The sequence below is a fragment of the Cydia strobilella genome, chromosome 1 (assembly GCF_947568885.1).
Source record: "Cydia strobilella chromosome 1, ilCydStro3.1, whole genome shotgun sequence".
Lineage (NCBI taxonomy): Eukaryota > Metazoa > Arthropoda > Insecta > Lepidoptera > Tortricidae > Cydia > Cydia strobilella.
In genome coordinates this window covers 5,645,410-5,668,923 of record NC_086041.1, presented here as the reverse complement: position 1 = coordinate 5,668,923, position 23,514 = coordinate 5,645,410, and the positions used below count along the sequence as shown (strand labels likewise).

Sequence of the window (23,514 nt, the reverse complement as noted above, 5' to 3'; positions counted from 1 at the left end):
GCTTCATTGGTAATTAATTTCAATTGAATTTATTATAATGGTTGATATTTTGAACGCATCTTTTTAACCAAATAAACTATTTCAACTACTTATTCAACCGCTGACCGTAAGGAGTTTTTAACAAAATGATAGACCCGAACAAACTGATATTTCGCGCGCATTTTGACATTTTATTTTTTAACCTGTTTGTTGTTGAGTGGCATCGTGTTTTCCTGTTATTTTGATGTAATTGCGTTCAATTTGTGTTAAGTTTTAGTGTTGTACCTTAAACTAGTAACTTTTACGCTTAAGTAACAATGGTAAGTCGTTTTTTGAGCTGAAATGTTGTTAAATCGTGTGGTGCTTTACCGCTGTTGGGCACCACACAAAGGCTTGGATATCCCGGTGTTTGATGGTACTTATATCTGTCTGTATAGAGTTTCCCGGCTCCAGACACGCCATCAGACCGAGATGGAGCGCGGTCTCGCATGACATCTCCGGCGCGCGACTATGAGATGTTTGAGGACGAGAGCGCCATTCTCGGAGACAACCCGCTTGAGGAGGAAGAGGAAGATGGAGAAGAGCTGTTCAATGATAACATGGAGGCGTGAGTTTATCATTTCTGCTCTTTATTTCGTATGATACTGTGAGCATAAGTGCATAAGTGTCGCTTAACTTCAAACTTGGGTAAATCCATTGGACCCTCTCAGCAAATACTTATCTACCCTATTACCTTTTCTTAATACCAAAATCGCATAATCTGACAGATGGATTGGAATTATTATGAGACCAGAGGGTGCCCCAAAGTACAGCTATTTCCTTACAAGAGCTAATAAAATCACCGTACACTGTCTTGTACTAACCATACAAGTTTAGTCATATTTAAAGCTTCTAAGACCTTGATACTGGCAAAATAGTCCTACTGAACTGAAGCCATAATTTTAAAAGAATGACTTAGTAAGAGGTACACATCATCTTATTCTCCAGGGACTACCGCCCCATGCCCGGATTGGATCGCTATGATGCCGCAGACCTGGATGATGACAACTATGACCCCATGTCCATTGAAGACCGTCGGGCAGCTGAACAAGAGCTCCGACGCAGGGACAGAGAGGAAGGGAGGAGGCGGGATGACCAGGGCTTGCTTTATGGTGAGAATTTAACTACTCCACAATTTCACACGACCTTCCTAGCCTAGTTGGTAGTGATCCTGCCTGTGAAGCAGGAGTTTCCGGGTTCAAATCCTGGTAGGCATCTTTTTTCTATATTATATCTGTGGCAAACAAGCATACCGTGCCGGGCAGTTTTGTCCGTGAGGAAATTGCCTCATTATTGTGGACCCGGTTATTAGTGACAATGTGCGCGTTGTTTTTTGCTCTCAAAATGGGTGTAATGAGCTTGTAGAGTGTAGGCAAGCAATGGGTCTGTAGTACTTCGCTTCCGTGGTACTACTGGACTTTTATAGAGCAGGAAGGTGACACCAGTTGTTAAGGAAGGTGGGAGAGAATATTGGGTAATTTTTTTTTCTTGTTTTCTTTTTTCATTAGATGAGTCCGATGAAGAAGATGGCGACGCCCCGCGCGCCAAGCGTCGCCGAGCCGCCGAAAAGGCGGCCACCGGGGCCGAGGAACAGGTTGAGGAAGGCATCGAAAGTATTGAGAACCTCGAGGACACCAAGGGGTATACCACCAAGGAGTGGGTGTCCATGTTGGGACCCAGGACTGAAATTGCTAACAGGTAAACATGGGCAACAAGAATGAGGCCACACGTCACGTCTAAAAATATCGTTACGGAATAAATGCCAATAATATGTATACACTACCTTAATATATGGGCAATAAGGTAGTGTATACATATTTTTGTCCGTATCGATATTTTCAGACGAGACTGTACTATATGTTTAATGTGCATTTGACCAATAAAGATAATTATGTTAAAAGTTAACATTTTTAAACTCGAATACCTTTATAACATTTAGAACTTTCGCGTTTTGATCACATATTAAATAAAATTTACAATCGTGTCTATCGCGAATTTATTTTGTTACCTTTATTTGCTGGGAGGTCGGTTAGCCGCGACCACAACCAGTGAAACCTGTGTCAAAACGTCGGTAAATAAAGGTAACAAAATAAATTCGCGATAGACCCAATTGTAAATGTGATTTAATATCGAATATCTTTACTTCAAAGCTACAAAAAAATTGCGGATTAATTTTGGTTTTGTTGATCATATTTATTGAACACACCTTATAAAATATTTTTTATTCTGTGTGTCTACAGATTCAAGAATTTCCTCCGCACATTCACAAACAGCAAAGGCCAGTACGTGTACAAAGATCGTATACGACGTATGTGCGAACACAATCAAGCCTCCTTCCATGTCGAGTTTGATGTCCTTGCCCGGCGAGAGCAGGTACGTGTATTTCTACATATAGACATATAAACTATATGTATATGTAAGGCAAGGGCCTGACACTCTTTGATAGAGAAAGATAGTCTTATTGCGATTCCTATAAGAGGAAAGAGAAAATAGTGCCATGCTTTGTCCTTATCACCGACCGGGTGGCATACTAGGTAGGAGGCGATGGCGAAATACCGAAATTTATAAGAGTGAAAGAGAGAAAATCCTATGCTGCCCAAATTTTATATGAATACTCTCTCTCTTACCCCCGGTCGCTCGGTGGCGCGTCTATGACTTGTATATACTATGTCTATAATGTAAGGTCAATAGGGAATATTACGCGAAACTCTACAGTCATGCTGCAATCATGATTGTCCCACTGCAATCATGATTGTCAGATGACAACCAAAATTCAGTAATTCAGAGCCATAGTGAACCATACTAATAACAAAACAAGGTGGATTTTTGTTTAATAGGGATTATGAAATGTGTCATGTTGAATTTTATAACAAAATCTAGTAAAATAGATAGCAAATGAGCAATTTATCACAATAATTACAGTTTCAAAATTTAAGTTTTTTTTTTTTACTTTATTGGAGGGAGGCATTCGATTCCTTACATTTTATTCAAACAAAGATATAGAAACAATATACATAAACGCAATATTTCACCGACAAAAACGCAATTTACTTGTTTTGTCCATACTTCAAAATGGGCTCTCAGTGACCTTGACGTTCACTTATCGTTTTGTTTGGAGCGTTTCTCGTGTGAAGTACGACTGTCTGACTTTGACTATCATTTCTGACTTTTGTATTGCTTTAATGCAATGGGTCCCATATAGACCCTAAAAACAAATCTGATCAATGGGGTTGGCCGGTCGCAATATTTAGCAGATGGGCCAGCATAGCTTGCCCTGTCAATCCCTAGAATTGTGTCAAATTTTTGCTTTTTAATGCCCTGGATGCCAGCCCTTTAAGCCAAATCTCATAGAAAAAGGGGCAAGCTATGATGGCGCCATCTCTGCAAACCTTTGACAGTTGCCAACCCCATTTGATACCAATGAATGAAAATTTGTCATCAAGCCTATTCTTTTTATGCTGCAAGACTTATTGTACCAAACTATATTTATTTCCAGGTCCTGGCATACTTCTTGCCCGAGGCGCCGTTCCAGATGCTGCAAATTTTCGACGAGGTGGCTAAAGATGTGGTGCTGCACATGTTCCCTAGCTACGAGCGAGTTACGTCAGAGATACACGTGCGGATATCGGACTTGCCACTCATTGGTATGGCCACCCAAATATTAACGGCCCGGCCACGACATTGCGCGGCGGCGGCAGCGTCGACCGGCGGCCATAGGTTGGAGCGAGACACAGCGATCGGACCTTTCGTTCTCACCTATGGCCGCCGCTCGCCGCTGCAGCCGCCGCGCGATGTCGTGGCCGGGCCGTTACATAGTAATGTTTCATTAAGTTACCTACAAGCAAAACCTACTGCGACTAATGTTCATGATAGTTTAGCACTGCAGATAGTTTTCGGTTAATCCCATTTGTGTCAGAATTTTGTTGTAAGCGATTTGGTATATTACTGCAAAGAGGATATAATAAGATAGAGCGGTACTGTCATAGTTTAAAACTAAAAATGAAGAATTATAAAAATCCGTGAAAATGTATTTAAATATGGATAAATGTTTTTTTTTCGCATTAATTATTTTTATATGATTTTGACCCATGTTCTTTCACTGATATGTGTTAAAATTGTAAATAACAAACGAAACCGTCAACGCCCTCTATACGAGAGTAGGCCAAAACTAGTGGCGCCATCTGATCGAGAATCAAATTTTCGTGATTTTCGAGGCACTTTTCCTTAGACTGTAACCATCTATTACGGAGTTATGTCTATCTTTGATTACTGTAAGCTTATATGAGAGATGTAAATGAAATTTGGGAGAAATGTGACCGCCACCATACATGAGGTGGAGACAGATGGGAATGATTCATAAGAATGCCAGTGCATTCTTATCGTCCGGGTCTGCAAGCAAACCTTGTAAAACTATTTTCGCAAATGATGGCAGCTGAAAATCATTGTGATATCTTTCTTCCAGAGGAACTCAGAACCTTCCGCAAGCTTCACTTGAACCAGCTGGTCCGAACTGTAGGCGTCATCACGGCTACCACTGGAGTACTGCCTCAGTTGTCAGTCGTGAAGTATGATTGTAACCGGTGCGGATACATCTTGGGTCCATTTGTGCAGTCGCAGAACTCTGAAGTGAAGCCTGGGTCTTGTCCTGAGTGTCAGAGTGCTGGGCCTTTCATGGTAAGATTTTACTAAAAGAACATAAGGATATATATCTGCGTAGTTCTCCGATCATGCACGTGGCAGTTCATAGCACAAATGGGCATTTGAATTTCCCCGTTTTTTTTTTTCGTTTATTTCTATTTGTTCCCTTCATCTGACAGAATATTATTTGTTAGAAATACACTTCGCATAACACGTATCGCAGAAAACTTTTAATCGAATGGTGGTCGAATGATACTTTCCCATAAATATATACTTGCCATAATATTCATTTCGCATAATATTCATTTGGCAGAATTTTTTAAGTTAAGGTTAGGGTTTTCTGCCGAATAATATTATGCGAAATACGCCCATATAATTATAATCTCCCACCGTGTCGAATTCGACATACTTAACATTATTGGAATAAAGTTAAACCTCTGAAATAAAAAGAATAAATTAAACAAGGTGGCATTTTCTTTGAAAAGGACAATGTTGATCAATGTTCTATATGAAAAGAAGGCATTCGGATTTCAGTTTTTAGGGTTCCGTAGCCAAAGGGTAAAAACAGGACCCTATTACTAAGACTCCGCTGTCCGTCTGTCTGTCACCAGGCTGTATCTCATGAACCGTGATAGTTAGACAGTTGAAATTTTCACAGATGATGTATTTCTGTTGCCGCTATAACAACAAATACTAACAAGTACGGAACCCTCGGTGCGCGAGTCCGACTCGCACTTGGCCGGTTTTTAAACCTATTTTCGCAAAGAAGCTAGTAAACTTAAACAGATACCAAGTCCTAATGATTGATCACTACAAAAACATTAAACTTGTATGTCTTGGCATATTCTAACGAACAGCCCAATAAAATAATTGGACAATATTTGTCCATGATTTTGACCAAACACTCCCTCTTTCCAGGTAAACATGGAGCAGACAGTATACAGAAACTACCAGAAGGTGACCATCCAAGAGTCCCCCGGGCGTATCCCGGCCGGCCGCATCCCGCGCTCCAAGGAGTGCATACTGTTAGCTGATCTGTGCGACCGCTGCAAGCCGGGGGATGAGGTGGACTTAACTGGCATTTACACTAATAATTATGATGGCTCGCTCAACACGGAACAGGTAATGATAAGTTTAATGATGTATTGTATAAACATAAATAAATATTATAGGGACATTCCTACACAAATTGACTAAGTCCCACGGTAAGCTCAAGAGGGCTTGTGTTGTGGGTACTCAGACAACGATATATATAATACTTATACAAATACTTAAATACATAGAAAACATCCATGACTCAGGAATAAATATCTGTGTTCATCACACAAATAAATGCCCTTACCGGGATTCAAACCCAGGACCATCGGCTTCACAGGCAGGGTCACTACCCACTAGGCCAGACCGGTTGTCGGTTGTATTCTTTTTAATAAAGGTATATATAGAAATATAAGTGCAAATTAAAATAACAAACTGCAACTGATGCATAATCCGCGACTTTATAGTCAGCTGACTTCCATTTTACCTCAAAACTTGTAGAATTTAAAATAAATCTAGTGTTTGATTAGCTACCATTCCTCAACTCACCAACGGATCTACAGCTGACATTCACGAGACATCATGCATCTCCCTTAAACCGCTTTGCGGATTTTTTATCCGGTCCTATTGTTATTTCTGCACATGTTATTATAATACAGGTTGTTTATTTAGTCACCTGCAAAAATGTATGAGGTGAATATATAGATCATACCATAGAGTAACTTATACTAGAGCGGTACTGTCATAGTAAGTTTTGTAACCCCAGTAAATTCACTGCCATCTGTCGACACACTTTAAAACTAAAAATTAAGATTTATAAAAATACGATAAAATGTATTTAAATATGGATAAATGATTTTTTTTATTTGCATTAATTATTTTTATGATTTTGACCCATGTTCTTTCACTGATATGCGTTAAAATTGTTAAATAACAAACGAAACCGTCAACGCCATCTATACGACAGTAGGCCAAAGCTAGTAGCGCCCTCTGAACGAGAATCAAATTTTCTTGATTTTCGAGGCACGTTTTTTCCTTAGACTGTATCCATCTATTACGGAGTTATATCTATCTTTGATCATACTGAGCAACTTTTACAATGGGACCAACCCCGAAACCGCGAAAAAAAATGGACTCTTATACAAAATATCAACATCATACTAGCCAAAATGTATGAAACAGCCAAACTTTTATTTTATATATCTAATATTCTAATACTAATTTCATTTCCCAGGGTTTCCCAGTATTCGCAACAGTAATCATCGCCAACTACATAGTTGTGAAGGACTGCAAACACATAGTAGAATCTCTAACCGACGAAGATGTCGCTAACATCGTCAAATTATCCAAGGACCCCCGTATAGGAGAACGTATTGTGCAGAGCATGGCGCCGAGTATATATGGGCATGATTATATCAAGAGAGGGCTGGCACTGGCGCTGTTTGGTGGTGAATCGAAGAATCCAGGTGTGTATTACCAGGGGTGCAAACCTCCTCGCTTCGGGCAAACTCAGCTCCGTTCGGCTCAGCATTGCTCCGAGCAATTATTAGGGTTGTCACAACTTGACGTCCCTTTGCGTGCACGACCACAGATAAGATAATGATTTTAATTTTCACAACCCTAAATAGCCGAATGGGGTAGTGCCATATATTAGAAAGGGACAGCATGATTCGTCCCTGTACCCGGTCAAACTTCGGTTTTGTAGGAAGTTTCCTTTCTGTACGGTAGTACTATTATTTATTCTGTATACTAATAGGAACTTAGATGTATATATGTAACCCGGAGTAAAGTTGTCCAAGGGCCCTCCCTATAGGACAACGTATATTGCAAAGAATGGCACCTATTATATATGGCCATGTTTATATGAAGAGGGGACTGGCACTGGCTTTAATCTATGAATCCAGGTATGGATTAAAACTTAGTTGTAACTTAAGGAGTTCCTGACAAACTTAAGCGGGTATCACATTGGCGCTATTCTTTTCATTGTAGCCATTGCTTTTAAGCCCTAAACCTATCAAATGATATTTGTGGTTCTATAGAATTTTTGATTCCACTGTAAAATAATATGATTATGTAATTAATAAACTGTTTTTCAACAGGCGAGAAGCACAAAGTGAGAGGCGATATCAACGTACTAATCTGTGGCGACCCCGGTACAGCCAAATCTCAGTTCCTCAAGTACACAGAAAAGGTAATTTTAATTCATAATGAGCGCTATCGTTTTTTTGCTCACCAGTTGGCGCCTCTGTTGATGGTGGTCCAAAAGACTAAAGAACAGCTGTCAGTCATTGAAGTGACAAGTGACATTTGACATTTCGAACTATGGAAAAGACCACCATCTACACTAGCGCCCCTAGCGGCGAATTCATACGCGTTAGCCCTCATTGAAGTTAAATATTCGAAACCGTAGCCGTAAATTTCAAGTATAATGCCGAGTGAAATTCAACTTTGTTTCCATGTCCTAAAGTTTATTTTTGTTTAAGATTGCTCCAAGAGCGGTGTTTACCACTGGCCAAGGCGCTAGCGCCGTCGGTTTGACAGCTTATGTGAGGAAGAATCCTACGACAAGGTAAGCTGTAGGAGAATGATAACATTGATAACAATCACGGGACAGAAAGACAAATCGCTTTAATTACTTATTTATTTTAAACTTTATTACACATAATAAGTGTACGACAGGCGGACTTAATGCCTTTATAGGCATTCTCTAGCAGTGAACCATAGGGCTAAACAGAAAAGCGTCAAGGTGGATGCACTGAGAAAAAAAAAACTTAACTTTTGAGCGAAGTAAAACTTCTACATAAATAATATAATATGTTTTGGTAGTTGAATTGAATCCTAGACACTTGTGTCATGACTCATGAGCATGAATGTTTCTTCCTGAGTTGTGGATGTCTTCTGATAAGTATGTAAATCCTCTCCTAGTTTCTATAACCTCGTGAGTCTAAATGTACATTAAAATGTACATATTAATTTCAATCTAATTTGAACTTTTCATGAATCAAATAAAGTAGCATTTCTTTTGTTTCATTGTGTTGTAAAACAAACGAAATTCGTTCCAATTTACTTATAGAACAAGGTTCAAATTAAAAATTGAAAAACTTTCTATGGTGGGTCTTAGTTTGTTGTCCATAAATACATTTATTTTCTAATCACAATGTTTACGTTCAATATAAATAGCGTAGCATGTTTGGCTCGATTTTGTGATTTTGAGGCTTTGATCCTGGGGATGCGGCAGCGCCTCTCATCATCAATTTTGCAATGAACCTGAGTACAAATGGGCAAATGGAATCTCTGGGTTCTACGCTCCTAATCTTATTCGTAGTGTAATAAAAATAACGTATTCGTGGTCCTATTTAAACCTATGTTTGTGTCTCTCAGAGACTGGACGCTAGAAGCCGGCGCGCTAGTACTGGCGGACCGCGGCGTGTGCCTCATCGACGAGTTCGACAAGATGAACGACCAGGACCGCACCTCCATCCACGAGGCCATGGAGCAGCAGTCCATCTCCATCTCCAAGGCTGGCATCGTCACTTCCCTGCATGCCAGGTAACACTGGTACTAGCTGTAGTGACCAGGACCGCACCTCCATCCACGAGGCCATGGAGCAGCAGTCCATCTCCATCTCCAAGGCTGGCATCGTCACTTCCCTGCATGCCAGGTAACACTGGTACTAGCTGTAGTGACCAGGACCGCACCTCCATCCACGAGGCCATGGAGCAGCAGTCCATCTCCATCTCCAAGGCTGGCATCGTCACTTCCCTGCATGCCAGGTAACACTGGTACTAGCTGTAGTGACCAGGACCGCACCTCCATCCACGAGGCCATGGAGCAGCAGTCCATCTCCATCTCCAAGGCTGGCATCGTCACTTCCCTGCATGCCAGGTAACACTGGTACTAGCTGTAGTGACCAGGACCGCACCTCCATCCACGAGGCCATGGAGCAGCAGTCCATCTCCATCTCCAAGGCTGGCATCGTCACTTCCCTGCATGCCAGGTAACACTGGTACTAGCTGTAGTGACCAGGACCGCACCTCCATCCACGAGGCCATGGAGCAGCAGTCCATCTCCATCTCCAAGGCTGGCATCGTCACTTCCCTGCATGCCAGGTAACACTGGTACTAGCTGTAGTGACCAGGACCGCACCTCCATCCACGAGGCCATGGAGCAGCAGTCCATCTCCATCTCCAAGGCTGGCATCGTCACTTCCCTGCATGCCAGGTAACACTGGTACTAGCTGTAGTGACCAGGACCGCACCTCCATCCACGAGGCCATGGAGCAGCAGTCCATCTCCAAGGCTGGCATCGTCACTTCCCTGCATGCCAGGTAACACTTGTACTAGCTGTAGCAAAGATAGATATAACTCCGTACAGTCTAAGGAAAAAACGTGCCTCGAAAAATCAAGAAAATTTGATTCACGATCAGAGGGCGCTACTAGCTTTGGCCTACTGTCGTAGAGATGGCGTTGACGGTTTCGTTTGTTATTTATCAATTTTAACGCATATCAGTGAAAGAACAGGGGTCAAAATCATAAAAATAATTAATCCAAATTAAAAAAAAAAACATTTATCCATATTTAAATACATTTTATCGTATTTTTATAAATCTTTATTTTTAGTTTTAAAGTGTGTCGACAGATGGCAGTGAATTTACTGGGGTTACAAAATTTACTATGACAGTACCGCTCTAGTATAAGTTACTCTATGGCTGTAGTGACCTCGCGAAACCCCATGGCTCCGCCATTTTGAAAACTTATCAAAACTAAATCGACAAAGAAAACCATTATCGAACCTGCTCACAAAATTTCACGAAAATCACTTGAGAAATGCGACCTATAGAGGATAATAACAGCAACAGCACAGCCGGGCATACAAAAGCATTACCAATTTATCACCCAAGCTGAAACGGGAGGCTTCGCTCGCATTTCGCGCTGGCTCAGTCAACAAGCGTACCATGCACACCTACATTCACCTCGATCTCCAAGGCATCGTCACTTCTCTGCAGGCCAGGTAATTACCGTGCTGGAATCGTCTTAAGCCCTAATAATGACTCTTACATATTGTTTAGTTAATGAATTGCATGCTAGATGGCGCTGTACCGTCCAGTGAAAATCCTGAATCGCGCTATTAAGATTTTTCTTGGGATTATGACCCCCTAACCGTACAAATTGTGTATAGTTATAGTTTACTAAGTGCTCGCTAGATGGCGCTGTACTGTCCAGTAAAAATCCTGAATCGCGCTATCAAGATTTTTCACGCGATAAGACTCGTGCAGATTGTGTTTGGTTTACGAATTGCATGCTAGATGGCGCTTGTTCCCTGTATTAAAAATTCTTAATCGCGCTATTGAAATTTTCTTGGATGCATGCTACTCCAGCCTCTACATAAAAAAATTGAGAACTGGCTTGAATTGCACGTATTCTGCAAAGCCATCATAGCCTGAGCAAACTGTTTATTACCGAATTTTCTTCGGCACCGATATGAAATAGCCTAGCGTCTGCTTTCCACCGTTAATAAATTCTTCATTATTTCGCAGGTGTTCAATAATAGCAGCGGCCAATCCGATCGGCGGGCGGTACGACGCGTCCCTAACTTTCACCGAAAACGTGAACCTGTCCGAACCGATCCTGTCGCGTTTCGACGTGCTGTGCGTCGTGCGGGACGAGCCGGAGCCCATGCGCGACGCGCACCTCGCCAAGTAAGTTCCTACTCATCTTAGGGCCACTTGCAACCATTCACTAACCCGGGGTTAACCGAACCTGGAGTTACCATGGTTACCAGTACAGTTTGACAACGGTTTAACCGGTTAACCCCGGGTTAGTGGGATGGTGCACGCTTACCACTAGCACCAATTGCTGATCATCTCATACTAAACGTGGATCAATCAGCAGTCTCTATCCGCGAATCCATCCATACTAATATTATAAATGCGAAAGTCTGTCTGTCTGTCTTTCTGTCTGTGTGTTCCCTCTTCACGTTTAAACCGCTTAATCGATTTAGATGAAATTTGGCATAGAGATAAGTTGAGTCCCTGAGAAGGACATAGGATAGTTTGTATCCCGAAAATCATCCCTTAAGAAACTAAAAAGCGGGGTGGAATTGAGATAATTAACGAAGTGCCTGCTAATTTGTGTGCATAATATGGTCAAATTTAGATTGCTATGAGAATTTTGCCAGGCGCTATTCTTACTCTAGCTGCGGTTACTAAGTCCACGCAGACGAAGTCGCGGGCAAAAGCTAGTAGTTAATAGTATAAATACGAAAGTCTGTCTGTCTGTCTGTGTGTTACCTCTTCACGCTTAAACCGCTGAACCGATTTAGTTGAATGTTTGGCGTAGAGATAGTTTAAGTCCCGGGGAAGGACACAGGATAGTTTTTATCCCGAAAATCATCCCTTAAGAGGGTGAAAAGCGGGGTGGAATCATGGTGGAATTGGGATAATAAATGAGTTGCCTAATATTTGTGTGCATATTATGCTCAAGTTGAATGATTGCTATAAGACTTTTTCCAGGCACTATTCTTACTCTAGCTGGGATTATTGAGTCCACGCAGACGAAGTCGCAGGCAAAAGCTAGTTATGAATAAAAATTAAATTAAAACATTTAATTCAGACATACTAATCCATAGTGTTAGTAATACATATCAAAAAACTTAAGTAAGTTAAGTGTTGAGAGGTCTAGTGTCTGATTAGGGCGCTTTTCCATCTGAAATAATGAGAATTAATACAGCAAAATTAGTTGGATGGATACGACAGTTCACTAGGAGGATATAACCAAACAGAGTAGCCATTAACAGGCGTTCCCCTCTGTCGAAAATGGTCGGCCAATGATCATACACAATGCATGGACTGACGTTTATCTGACATGGCTGTTTTTACGTTACGCATACATTTGACGTTCCCCTCCCCCCCAAAAATCGGCAGACTATTTTGTACAGAAAATTACAGACGTGGCGTCTCCGTTTGGTTATATCCTCCTAGACAGTTCATTTAGAAAGAGCATATCTTACATCCACTATTCCAATTTACACACTATTCCAAAACCTTGTTTCATACGCAACTTTGGGAACAAATCAAATTTGTTTTTTTTTTTTGTGTTTCATGCGTCTTACATTTTAAATTTATTGGATTGTGATTTCATTGTTGAAAGTTTTGTTTTTATTTTTAATGTATTTACTAACACATAACTATAACGATGGTATACTAACAATATTGTATGGAATTTTGAACGTTCCGAAATAAAGATATTTTTTTTATTTTATTTTTTTCCTCAGATTCGTAGTAGCCTCCCACATTCGTCACCACCCGACGCAGCGCGGGCAGGCCACGGAGGAGACCGAGCTCACCGACACGGACTTCGCGCTGTCGCAAGACCTGCTCAAGAAATACATCGTGTACGCGAAGGAGAACGTGCGACCTAAACTACAGGTATCAATAAATTATAGTAGGAAACCAGCCCAGAGCCTAAGATAAAAAAGTAGATTGTTAACCAAGGGATAAAATGCACTCATTTATGCCGAGTTAGTCCGAGGCTGAAATGATTCCTTTCACCCGAGTTAATCACTCTATTTTTCATTTTGAATACGAGGAAAGTAAAATGCATGTGTTTTTTTAAAACACGACTAAGTATAAATTTTTATAGTATTTCGTGAGGGTACTTTCAATTAACAATTTAGGCGAAAGTATCGTTATTTATGGAATGGGGAGTTAAGTATCAGAATGGAAATTGTATAACAAATCCATTTAAACCCAAATTTCAAGTGCTTAAAAAAATCGTACTTGGAACGTAAAATGCTCTTATGCAGAAACGTATCATTTTCTGCACACCATTTAGAACAACAATGACCCTCTTTTAGAGCATGACAAATGAAAAAGTTTTTTATGTCATCAAATCTTATAATTATTTTGGATTATTCCTAGTTGTTGCAGCTGTGATTTTTTCTCGCTTGGGTGGTATTATATCTATTGGGATATTTACTGTCTCTCTAGTAAAAGACGAGAAAAATAATTTCCAGTATTTGCCGCCAAAGTAATTAATATTTTTTTTTGCTTTTTTCTCCAGAATATGGATCAAGACAAAGTAGCAAAAATGTACAGTCAACTGCGTCAGGAATCTCTCGCCACAGGCAGTTTACCTATCACCGTCAGGCATATTGAATCTGGTGAGTTATGCTTGCTTTCGCTGTTCTTTCTCTAGTCTAGGCACAGAATAAGTAATAGTATTATCATACAGCCCCCAAGCCCCCGTCAAAACATTATCTACATGCAAACAGTAAATACCTATAATTAATGTCGTTACCGGGTCTAACGGGATTACAGTGTTATATAATAAATACCTATGTTTAAAACGCAAAATTATAACAATAACAAATATATAATACTCATCATAACCAGTGGGGAGACACTCCTCCTTTCGGGAAAACTCGGCTCCGTTCGGCTTAGCATCCTTAGCATTGCTCCGAGCACTTATTAGGGTTGGCACAACTTGACGTCCCTTTGCGTGCACGACCACAGATAAGATAATGACTTGAATTTTGACAACCCTAAATAGCCGAAAGGGATAGTGCCATACAGTAGAAAGGGACAGCGTGATTCGACCCTGAATCGCTGTCAAACTTCGGGTTTGTAGGAAGTGTGCTTTCTGTACGGTAGTACTATTACCAGGCGTGTTTCACTCCGCGATTTCGTCGCGTCGCTACAAGTACCTGCGGCCGCCTCAATTTTGAGGTTTTGCCATAGTAATTGCCGCGCACCGCCACGGAACGCGCGCCTGCACGCGCTTGCGCCGCCTTGCGCGTACTAGACGCGTTTTGTTAGAGAGTGAACCTTCTAAACCTAGTACTATTATAAACTAGCTTTTGCCCGCGACTTCGTCTGCGTGGACTTAGTAACACCAGCTAGAGTAAGAATAGCGCCTGGAAAAAGTTTTATAGCAATCATTCAATTTTAGCATAATATGCACACAAATATTAGGCAACTCATTAATTATCTCAATTCCACCATGATTCCACCCCTCTTAAGAGAGGATTTTCGGGATAAAAACTATCCTATGTCCTTCCCCGGGACTAAAACTATCTCTACGCCAAATTTAAACTAAATCGGTTCAGCGATTTAAGCGTGAAGAGGTAACACACAGACAGACAGACTTTCGCATTTATATAGGTTATAGGTTTTCGCGGGCTTGGTTTCCGCAACTCGACGTCATATAATGCGCCTATTTTGCGTGATGGGTTGACGGCACTACTCTTGCCAACCCAACTCTTCCAGGAAGCCTAGCAGACCCTTGATGTTGCCGACGACATCTGGGAGAGACCCCGGCGAACCGAGGTATTGTGCCCGGTATTCTGCCACCCCTGGACATTCGAGGATGACGTGGGCGGCTGTCTCTTCTGCCTCCATGCATGCCCTGCAAAGGGGGCTATCTGTAACACGCATGGTTAGTATGTGCTTGTTTAGTGGGGCGTGGCCAGTTATGGCTCCAGTTAGTAGCCGGAGCTGTGGCCTTTTCAGCAGTCGCAGCCTCCGTGACAGACCTGGGTTGATCGTCGGGAGGGCTTCCTTCGCCTGTCTGCAAGTTCGCATTTATAACATTAGTATGGATTCTGTGCTATTACTCATTCTGTGTCATAACATTTGCTTCGCAGTGATCCGCATGAGTGAAGCTCACGCTCGCATGCACCTGCGTGCGCAAGTGAACGAGGAGGACGTGAACATGGCCATCCGCACCATGCTGGAGAGCTTCGTCGACACGCAGAAGTACAGCGTCATGCGCGCCATGCGACAGGTATGCATTCACACCACACTAGCTATGGAATATCGATACTATTCTAAAGTGGACAAAAGTTAGCCTTTTCGCCTTATTTAAAATAGGGAACTTAAGAGGCCGGTGTCGATTTTAGTCGCAAAAATGTAAAATTGATAGATTTAGTCGGTGAAATTGTACACCTTTTGTTACCTAATTGAAATAACAAGTACTGGTTTATATTAGCACGTCTTCTTATCTTAGCTTTTATCAGATCAATTTTTTGAAAACAGGCTCACTAAATTAGTAATGTTGGCTTTTCTGATGGACGCTTTGGTAAACGCGCGTAAAGCACTGATTTTGTCGCTCTAATTTGTAAATTTCGTAAAGTTTGGACGGCTAAACATGGTAATTTTGTATTACACATATCCTGTACTTGACGTTTATCAGACTACATTTTTATTATTATGACTTTGAAGTAGTGTAAATGAAAGTTAGACGAAATCAATTTTCTCCAGAAATAACTTCAAAACAAGTGACAATTTCTCTGAACATCGACTTAATTTCAACATAATTTTGATACTTAAACAATCTACAACATTTGCTGAAACTATTCCTATACATCAATTTGTATAATTTACCACCATAAATTTTTGATGAATTTTTAAAAACTACCCCTTCTTTTCATATATTACCGGTGACGCACGCTTGCGACCTGATTATTAAAAGGCAAGATGAGAAGACGTGCTAATAGAAACCAATACTTGTTATTTAGATATTACGTAGCAAAACGTGTATAATTTCATCGACTAAATCTATCAATTTTAAATTTTTGCTCCAAAATCGACTACGGCCCCTTAATCATTAAACATAATTATTTGCTTGTTTTTTTTTTTTTGAGTAGTAATTTCAACAACTGGTCAATGACGTCAACTTAGCGCTACTTGAACCATCCCACTAACCCAGGATTAAGTGATTAAACCATTATCCCAGTGTCAAATTGTACTTCGGTAAGAAAAGTACAGTCAGCGATAAAAGCTTGTGCCAAAAATGAAATTTTTGCCAAAAACTTATTTATATAATATATGTATTTTCAAAAAAAATTGTTGTTAATAGCTAGTAAATGTAGACCTCTGTGAGTGAGCTAAAACAATCCACGCTTTATCAGCTCATCGCACTAAACAATTGGCGACCTGTCTGGCCTAGTGGGTAGTGACCCTGCCTGTGAAGCCGATGGTCCTGGGTTCGAATCCCGGTAAGGGCATTTATTTGTTTGATGAGCACAGATATTTGTTCCTGAGTCTGGGAGTTTTCTATGTATTTAAGTATTTATATGTGCCATTTTCAATCAAAAGGGTACTTATTGTCGCTTGTCAGTAAGGCACTATTTCCATATAGCTTCAATTAGAAATCAACCTTACCGACAAGCGACCTTTTGGTTGAAAACGTTGTCTGAGTACCCATAACACAAGACTCCTTGGACTTACCGTGGCTTAGTCAATCTGTGTAAGAAATATTTATTTATTTTAATTTGTTTCAGACATTCCAAAAATACCTCTCCTACAAGAAGGACCACAGCGAGCTCCTGTACTACATCCTCCGCCAACTCACCATGGACCAGCTCGCCTACATGCGCGGCCTCCACAACCACTCCCAATCCACCATTGAAATATCTGAGCGGGACCTCCTGGAGCGAGCGAGACAGATCAACATTACGGACCTAAAGCCTTTCTATGACAGCCGTATTTTTAAGATGAACAGCTTTAGCTATGATCAGAAGAGGAAGGTGATTATACATGCGCTGCCCGATGCGCCTGCTGAGGTTTAGTTTTGGACACCATTGTTTTGTATGGCTTTAAATGGGGTTGGCAACTGTCAAAGGTTTTCATACGCCACTGTCTAGTTTTATTCTATGAGATTTAGCTGGTATCCAGGCCATAAAATTCCAATATATTTTTTTTCTTTATTTTTCTATTATGTAAGAATTTGTGTGATATTTGTTTTTATAATTCCTATTTTTTTTTCTGGATTGTTTTGTGTACCTATGTCATTTTTGTATTTGAACATTTTGTGTGCATTGTGGCAAACAAATAAACAGATCTATCTATCAAAACAAGAATTTGGCACTTTTGTAGGATTGACAGGTAAAATCTATGCTGGCGCCATCTGTAAAATATTTCGACCGGCCAACCCCATTTGGAAAGTATTGTATGAAGTTTTCGAAAGCAGGCGCGGCTTCCTCTAAGGAGCGCTTGTGCAGTGCACTCCCATAAATAATCATAATGAAATTATAGTGCCTAATTATTATATTACTCTTTAAGATCTATCGTACAAAAGTAAAATACCAATTAAATAATTACCTTTATTCATTATAAGTTTATAGACGGCCTATACTACTCGGCCTACTCCTATAATTTCATAGGAATCATAGGTAACGCGCGAAGCGGAGCGCTTTGGATTGCGCTCCTATGAAAAAGATTTAGTACATAAAATCAATAGGAAATTCAATGAGAGCGAAAGAGAAGTTTCGCTACAGTTCCGCACGTGAAACAGAAGATTTTCTATGAAGAAAGAGGTAAAATTGGAGCGGCGCTCCGTAGCCCGTTTGACCTTGCGCCCTCTCGTCGAATGCGCGCGCACTTGTTTGTAAACAGACCTTAGTTAGTAGTCAATTTTAAAGTACGCGCGTGAATGGAATTTTGGCATTTTTTTATTATAAATAATTAACCAAGAGTTTAAGCAGTAAGTGCACATAATTTGTTTGTTGTGAGGTATTTAAAATGAATGAATTTAACGGGAGAATGTGAAAAAAGTTTACAAAATCGACTCGAGTTCAATATAAAAGGAAAACCTTGAACTTTCGTAACAATGTTCGTCAAAAACAAAAACTTATATGTCATTAAATAAGATCAATATGCAAAAACACCGTGGTTGTGTTATGTCGCTGTGATAAAAGTAACTAGGTGTTTTAGTTTATCGTGTTACCTACCTAAGTACATATGTCTTGTTTGGAGCGGGCGCGGGCGGGCCGGACGACGGCTGTGCGGTGAGTTTGCTTGGACCGAAACCGATGTGTTAACAATTTAGCACATATTTCCATAAAATTTTAAAACAACATTCACAACCTAGAATCCATTTGTAAAATGAACTGCAGTTAGCGTCTATCGGTCGTCAAGATATTCGTAATAGCGAAATTCTATAAGAGAGTTCAATGACCGTATTTTGTGTCGGTTGATTGAATGTGTAGTTTTTTACTGTGATAGTGAACACCCATAATATAGAATCACCAGCCGCCGCTGTTCGAAAGTATTTTGCGAACCCGTCTAAATTATGTTTGGCTAGTCACTGATCAAGTGATCACTGTGATCAGTGACTACTGTACTACTATTTTATCTCGAATTAAATCATCGGTTCCGAATGGTCAAAGACTAAATTTGGGATATTTTTGACATAAGTTATATATTTTGCAAAATTCTTACACCGTAAACCAAACCAGCAAGGAATGGAAAGTACATAAAAGTTCGCCTTGTAACTTTTTCAGATGCTGATTATATAATATTGTCTTCGGTTACCGCGATAGTTACTCATGAAATAAAACTATGAAAACGGATTATATCGCGTGTATTGAATTTATAATACATACCGACGTTTCGAACCCTTTACAGCGTTCGTGGTCAACGGGTGACTGAGGAAAAATTACAAAGTGCAAAAATACCCACATACTAAAAATAATGAACAATCAGAGTATAAACGATGTATTATAAATTCAATATACGCGATATAATCCGTTTTCATAGTTTTATTTCATGCTAATTATAATTAGTTAAAAATATGTATTACGGATCATATTTTTGTAAAAGTTTTGAAGGTGTACTTGAATCATCACATCTTGTAATTTTTAAAAGTTAATAAGATAAATAATCAATTTAATCATGTACATGTTACAAGTCATTTTCATTGTACATAATGTTCACTTATGCAGGACATAATTAGTAGAACTACCCACTTCATTGTAATATTTAGATTTTAATGGTATTGCTTTAAAATAAGCTAGCTGTAAGTGCCTCACGTTGTAGTACAAAATGCAATTGTTCTTTTACTTTTTGACCGTTTTTTTAATAAACATTTTGTCTACAGTATTACAGTTTGTTTAACTTTGTTTACACTTAAAGACTACCAGAAAATTAAACTTTCCTGATACAAGTAGTAGTCGCATTAAACTGAGAGGTCGCGTTTTGAAAATAAAAACCTGCGAAGATATCAAATTAGAAATAAACCCAAATATACAGGAGTGCTCCCAGTCGACAATTGCCTCCGAATTTCGTTATCTGCCTCTCTCTCTTGCATATTCGAGCGATAGAGGCAGATAAAGAAATTTCGATTTTCGCGATAGGGCCTCAGTCAGCACGACATGCGTTGCGCGCGACTGTATACTGAGAGTCTCGCTTGATATATGGAGTCGCTCGCGATAACGCAATTCGTACTAGCAGCTCAAGCACTTCTAGCAAGGACCAAACTACCAAGCGATATATTGTTCAATTACTGCAGGGTTGTACCCACAATTACATCAAATATAACGTACATTTCTTACTCGTCACGATAATGAGCAGTTTAAATTCCACGCTAAAATACAACAAAATAAAAGAAGTGGTTTGTAAAGTTTCAAAAGCTACATCATGTGTCGATTACACAAAGAAATGTGAACAAATAAAGAAAGTTAGGACGATGGATGTTGCAAAAGGAACTTGAACAAAAAGGAAGGGTGAAGTTATACTCTATGGACTAATGTCCCGAGCTTTGGTGTATTGTATGCTCTTACCACGCTAACTTTGCACAAACTTGGCAGTAAGATACATCATACTTGACGTAGCACCAGGGCTGGGACTCGGTTCCGTTCGGCTCAGCATTGCTCCGAGCAATTATTAGGGTTGGCACAACTTGACGTCCCTTTGCGTGCACGACCACAGATAAGATAACGACCTGAATTTTGACAACCCTAAATAGCCGAAAGTGATAGTGCCATATATCAGAAAAGGATAGCATGATTCGACCCTGAACCGCTGTCAAACTTCGGTTTTGTAGGAAGTTTCCTTTCTGTACGGCAGTACTTAGGTACTTAGTATTGATTCTGTGGTAGCACTTAGTATTAAAACTTGGCGTGGTCCGACTCTAGAACCTGAATGAAATGGCAAAACGTGTGACTTGGTGTGACGAATTAGTGTAAGTTGGCTAATGAAACCACATAATGTCATCCATCAATTATTTAATTTACTTTTTTATCAAAATTCATGAGTTGACTATAGAAACGAAATTAAAATGTAGTCGTAATGCTAACTTGAAGACATTTATTTGATCATACAAGTCTTATAAAATATGCATACATACAGATATTCTAAACATGTACTCTACTGTGTTGTTACTACTGCTATCTTACGTCAATGCAAGTATAGTACAAAGCATGGAAACAATAGTACACTAACATTACATGTCATGAGTAATATTGTAAAATCTAAACTTAGTTCAATAGGTACAGAATAACACAGAAAATAAGATTATATTTTTATTATATCATATCCTACGCCCGCATAGATCTCCACCAGATAAACTGCTATAAATCAATCTACAAATTGACATGGGTAATTCTATAGACCATGGACTCGTGTTTTGTTCAATTATCTAAACCGTTTGGTCTTAGACCTAATCAAAAACTCAAAATTACCCATGCAAATATCTCAGGTGACCTAAACAATAGTATCTTCACTAATCTTACTCTAATAAGTTAAAATCCTTTTTATAAAATTACCCTCATCACCAATAAACAAATTACAATGTTTCAACAATATCTTCATTACACTAACTCACTCACTGAAGTTACAATTTAATTGTTTATTAGCAATTAGGTAACAGACATCACAAGTAAGAAACTACACATTCATAAATCCTAAGTCTAGCATTGTAAAGAATTAAATAAAAATCAAATCACACAAAAAGTTATCTATCAAGTTAAGTGGATTTAGACTACCAGTTACTGGCAAGCCAGGTCCGAAGATTACTGGTACGAATGTTGCCCAAAGGGCCAACCGCTAACATCCAAAAATCATTATCGTGCCTCTACATCACTCGAATATGCAAGAGTAATACAGAGGCAGATAACGATATTTGATTTAGGTAGGAAGGTTCTCTTCAATTATAGCACTGGCTGGTGAAACAAACAAAACAACACAATCTCAGAAGGATGTTGCCAGCAAAATGAATTGTCTAAACCACTTTTATACAAAAAATAATCTTTTTAAATAAAATGACCAGCATTGTTACTGCTTCTAAACCTGTCTCACAGTAAATGTGTGTGGTAGTGTAAAGCTTCACATTACTTTAAAACATAAGCAAAGTAGGGGGTAGTTATAATATGGAACATTACAAGGGCTTCTATCGCAGTTAATTTCTGTTCTCTACAATTTGACCCTTGATTTCATAACTTAAAACACCAAAAACAAGTGGCTAACTTCCATTGTCTCAAGATAAAGTCAAGATAATACAGATATCTATCAGTTTGGCATAGAAAGCTCGATAACCTACAGAAAATTGACACTGCACACCTTCTAACCCGATTACGAAATTTAATGCTAATAAAAACTTTACTGTGAGAAGGTCCTACAATTACCATGAGCTTATTTATGCATCACTCCCCGAGCATGAGTTGCTGCTGTCGCTGTCACTCTCGGAGTCGCTGCTGCTCTCACTGTCTGAAGAACTTGAGCTGGAGCTTGAGGAGTTGGAGTTGTCGGAGGAGCTGCCAGAGCAGTCGGAGCAGCTGGAGTCATTGCGCTTCTTTTTCTTGCTTGCAAGTTTACAACTACCACCACTGTTGACAAAAATTACATTTAAAAAGTGATACTTACCGGCACCAGTAAGTGCAAAAAGTGAGCCATATATTTTTGCTTCCGGCAGGTGCCGGCGCCGGCACTGGGCCGGTTAATGGAAAAACAGCCATTGGGTGCAGGAAAATGTGTCATATAAAAGTATATAGAAAAACTGTGCTCACAGCTCCTGCTGAAGACACTTAAGGGTTTATCAGGATAAAGGTGATGATAAAAGTAGCATGCTTATTTAAATAACTGGTATTTTAACTAAATTTGTTAAAACTCAGATACCCAATTATAATTGAATTCAGTTACAACTAATTTAAATATGTGGGTAGTTTTAAATTTATTTCCGATCTTAATTAAAAACCCAACCGCTTTTTTTTAAATTGCATTTAAATAACTGATTTGTTTATGTCGGGCACATAATTATTACCTATAAATAGAAGAATAGAAGAGAGGTTGACCTGAGAAATACTATTGCCAACAAATGGCTGTTACCTGCACTGTGGTTCCTCTTTAGCTTCCTTAGCCTTCAAGTTTTTCTTGAGGACCTGGGTCCGCGACGGGCGAACCAGAATCTTGCGTTTTCCTTTGCACTCGTAGCTCCAGTGACCGAACTCAAGGCACTTCTGGCATTTGATGCCTTGAGGGAATGCCGCGGCCAAGGCTGCTTGCCTGCAATTAAAAAATTCGTAAATACCTGGAAAAACTATTAAACTACACTAAACCATTAGTATATTTAGAGAAATCTTACTTTTTCCTATCGGATTGGTGTCTGTTGTACGGCCCCAGAGTCATCTTGATATGCTGAAGAACCTTCGAGATTCAAATGAAGTCGGTTACTTTTTATGTAGGTAGTCGCAAATCGCAAAATGAACCTAGCTAGTTGTTTTCTTTAAGGCACCGGTCCTCGTGGCTCCCAAAACAATAATGATTACATTGATTACAAATCTTCACATAAATAGTCAAGCGTGGAAAACGTACGACATCTAAAGTGTCAAAATATTTACGTTCTGAAATATTATGACTGTTCATAAACAATGTAACAAGGCGTAATTTCCTATGGATTTTTATTTTTCACTGAAATGAAAGTTGATTTTGGTTGAATCTATTACAATTTTAATATAATAATCATGAAATGTCTAATTCATTATTTAATGTTTCATTTTAGACAACCCCTTGGAATCCCTACCAACATGCTTCCAACAAGAGTATTCCTG

General features: G+C 39.6%; 2 protein-coding genes across 2 annotated transcripts; one reads left to right on the top strand and one right to left on the bottom strand.

Annotated features, from left to right (window-relative positions):
• The first annotated feature begins 176 nt into the window (after window positions 1-176).
• LOC134755714 (DNA replication licensing factor Mcm2) lies at window positions 177-19,568 on the top strand. Its single transcript, XM_063692262.1, has 17 exons — window positions 177-299; window positions 417-586; window positions 967-1,130; window positions 1,527-1,716; window positions 2,259-2,391; window positions 3,515-3,662; window positions 4,481-4,692; window positions 5,575-5,778; window positions 6,926-7,157; window positions 7,791-7,882; window positions 8,175-8,260; window positions 9,073-9,240; window positions 11,228-11,389; window positions 12,964-13,117; window positions 13,752-13,851; window positions 15,334-15,473; window positions 16,972-19,568. The coding sequence occupies exons 1-17, from the start codon at window positions 297-299 to the stop codon at window positions 17,257-17,259; spliced, it is 2,646 nt and encodes an 881-aa protein (XP_063548332.1). The 5' UTR covers window positions 177-296; the 3' UTR covers window positions 17,260-19,568.
• A 1,111-nt stretch (window positions 19,569-20,679) lies between these two features.
• Window positions 20,680-23,252, bottom strand: LOC134755338 (zinc finger CCHC domain-containing protein 10). The gene is made up of 3 exons (XM_063691853.1): window positions 23,049-23,252; window positions 22,793-22,969; window positions 20,680-22,293 (listed from the first exon to the last, which is right to left on the bottom strand). Exons 1-3 carry the CDS (start codon window positions 23,090-23,092, stop codon window positions 22,104-22,106), a joined length of 411 nt encoding a protein of 136 aa, XP_063547923.1. The 5' UTR covers window positions 23,093-23,252; the 3' UTR covers window positions 20,680-22,103.
• Between the last annotated feature and the right edge of the window lie 262 nt (window positions 23,253-23,514).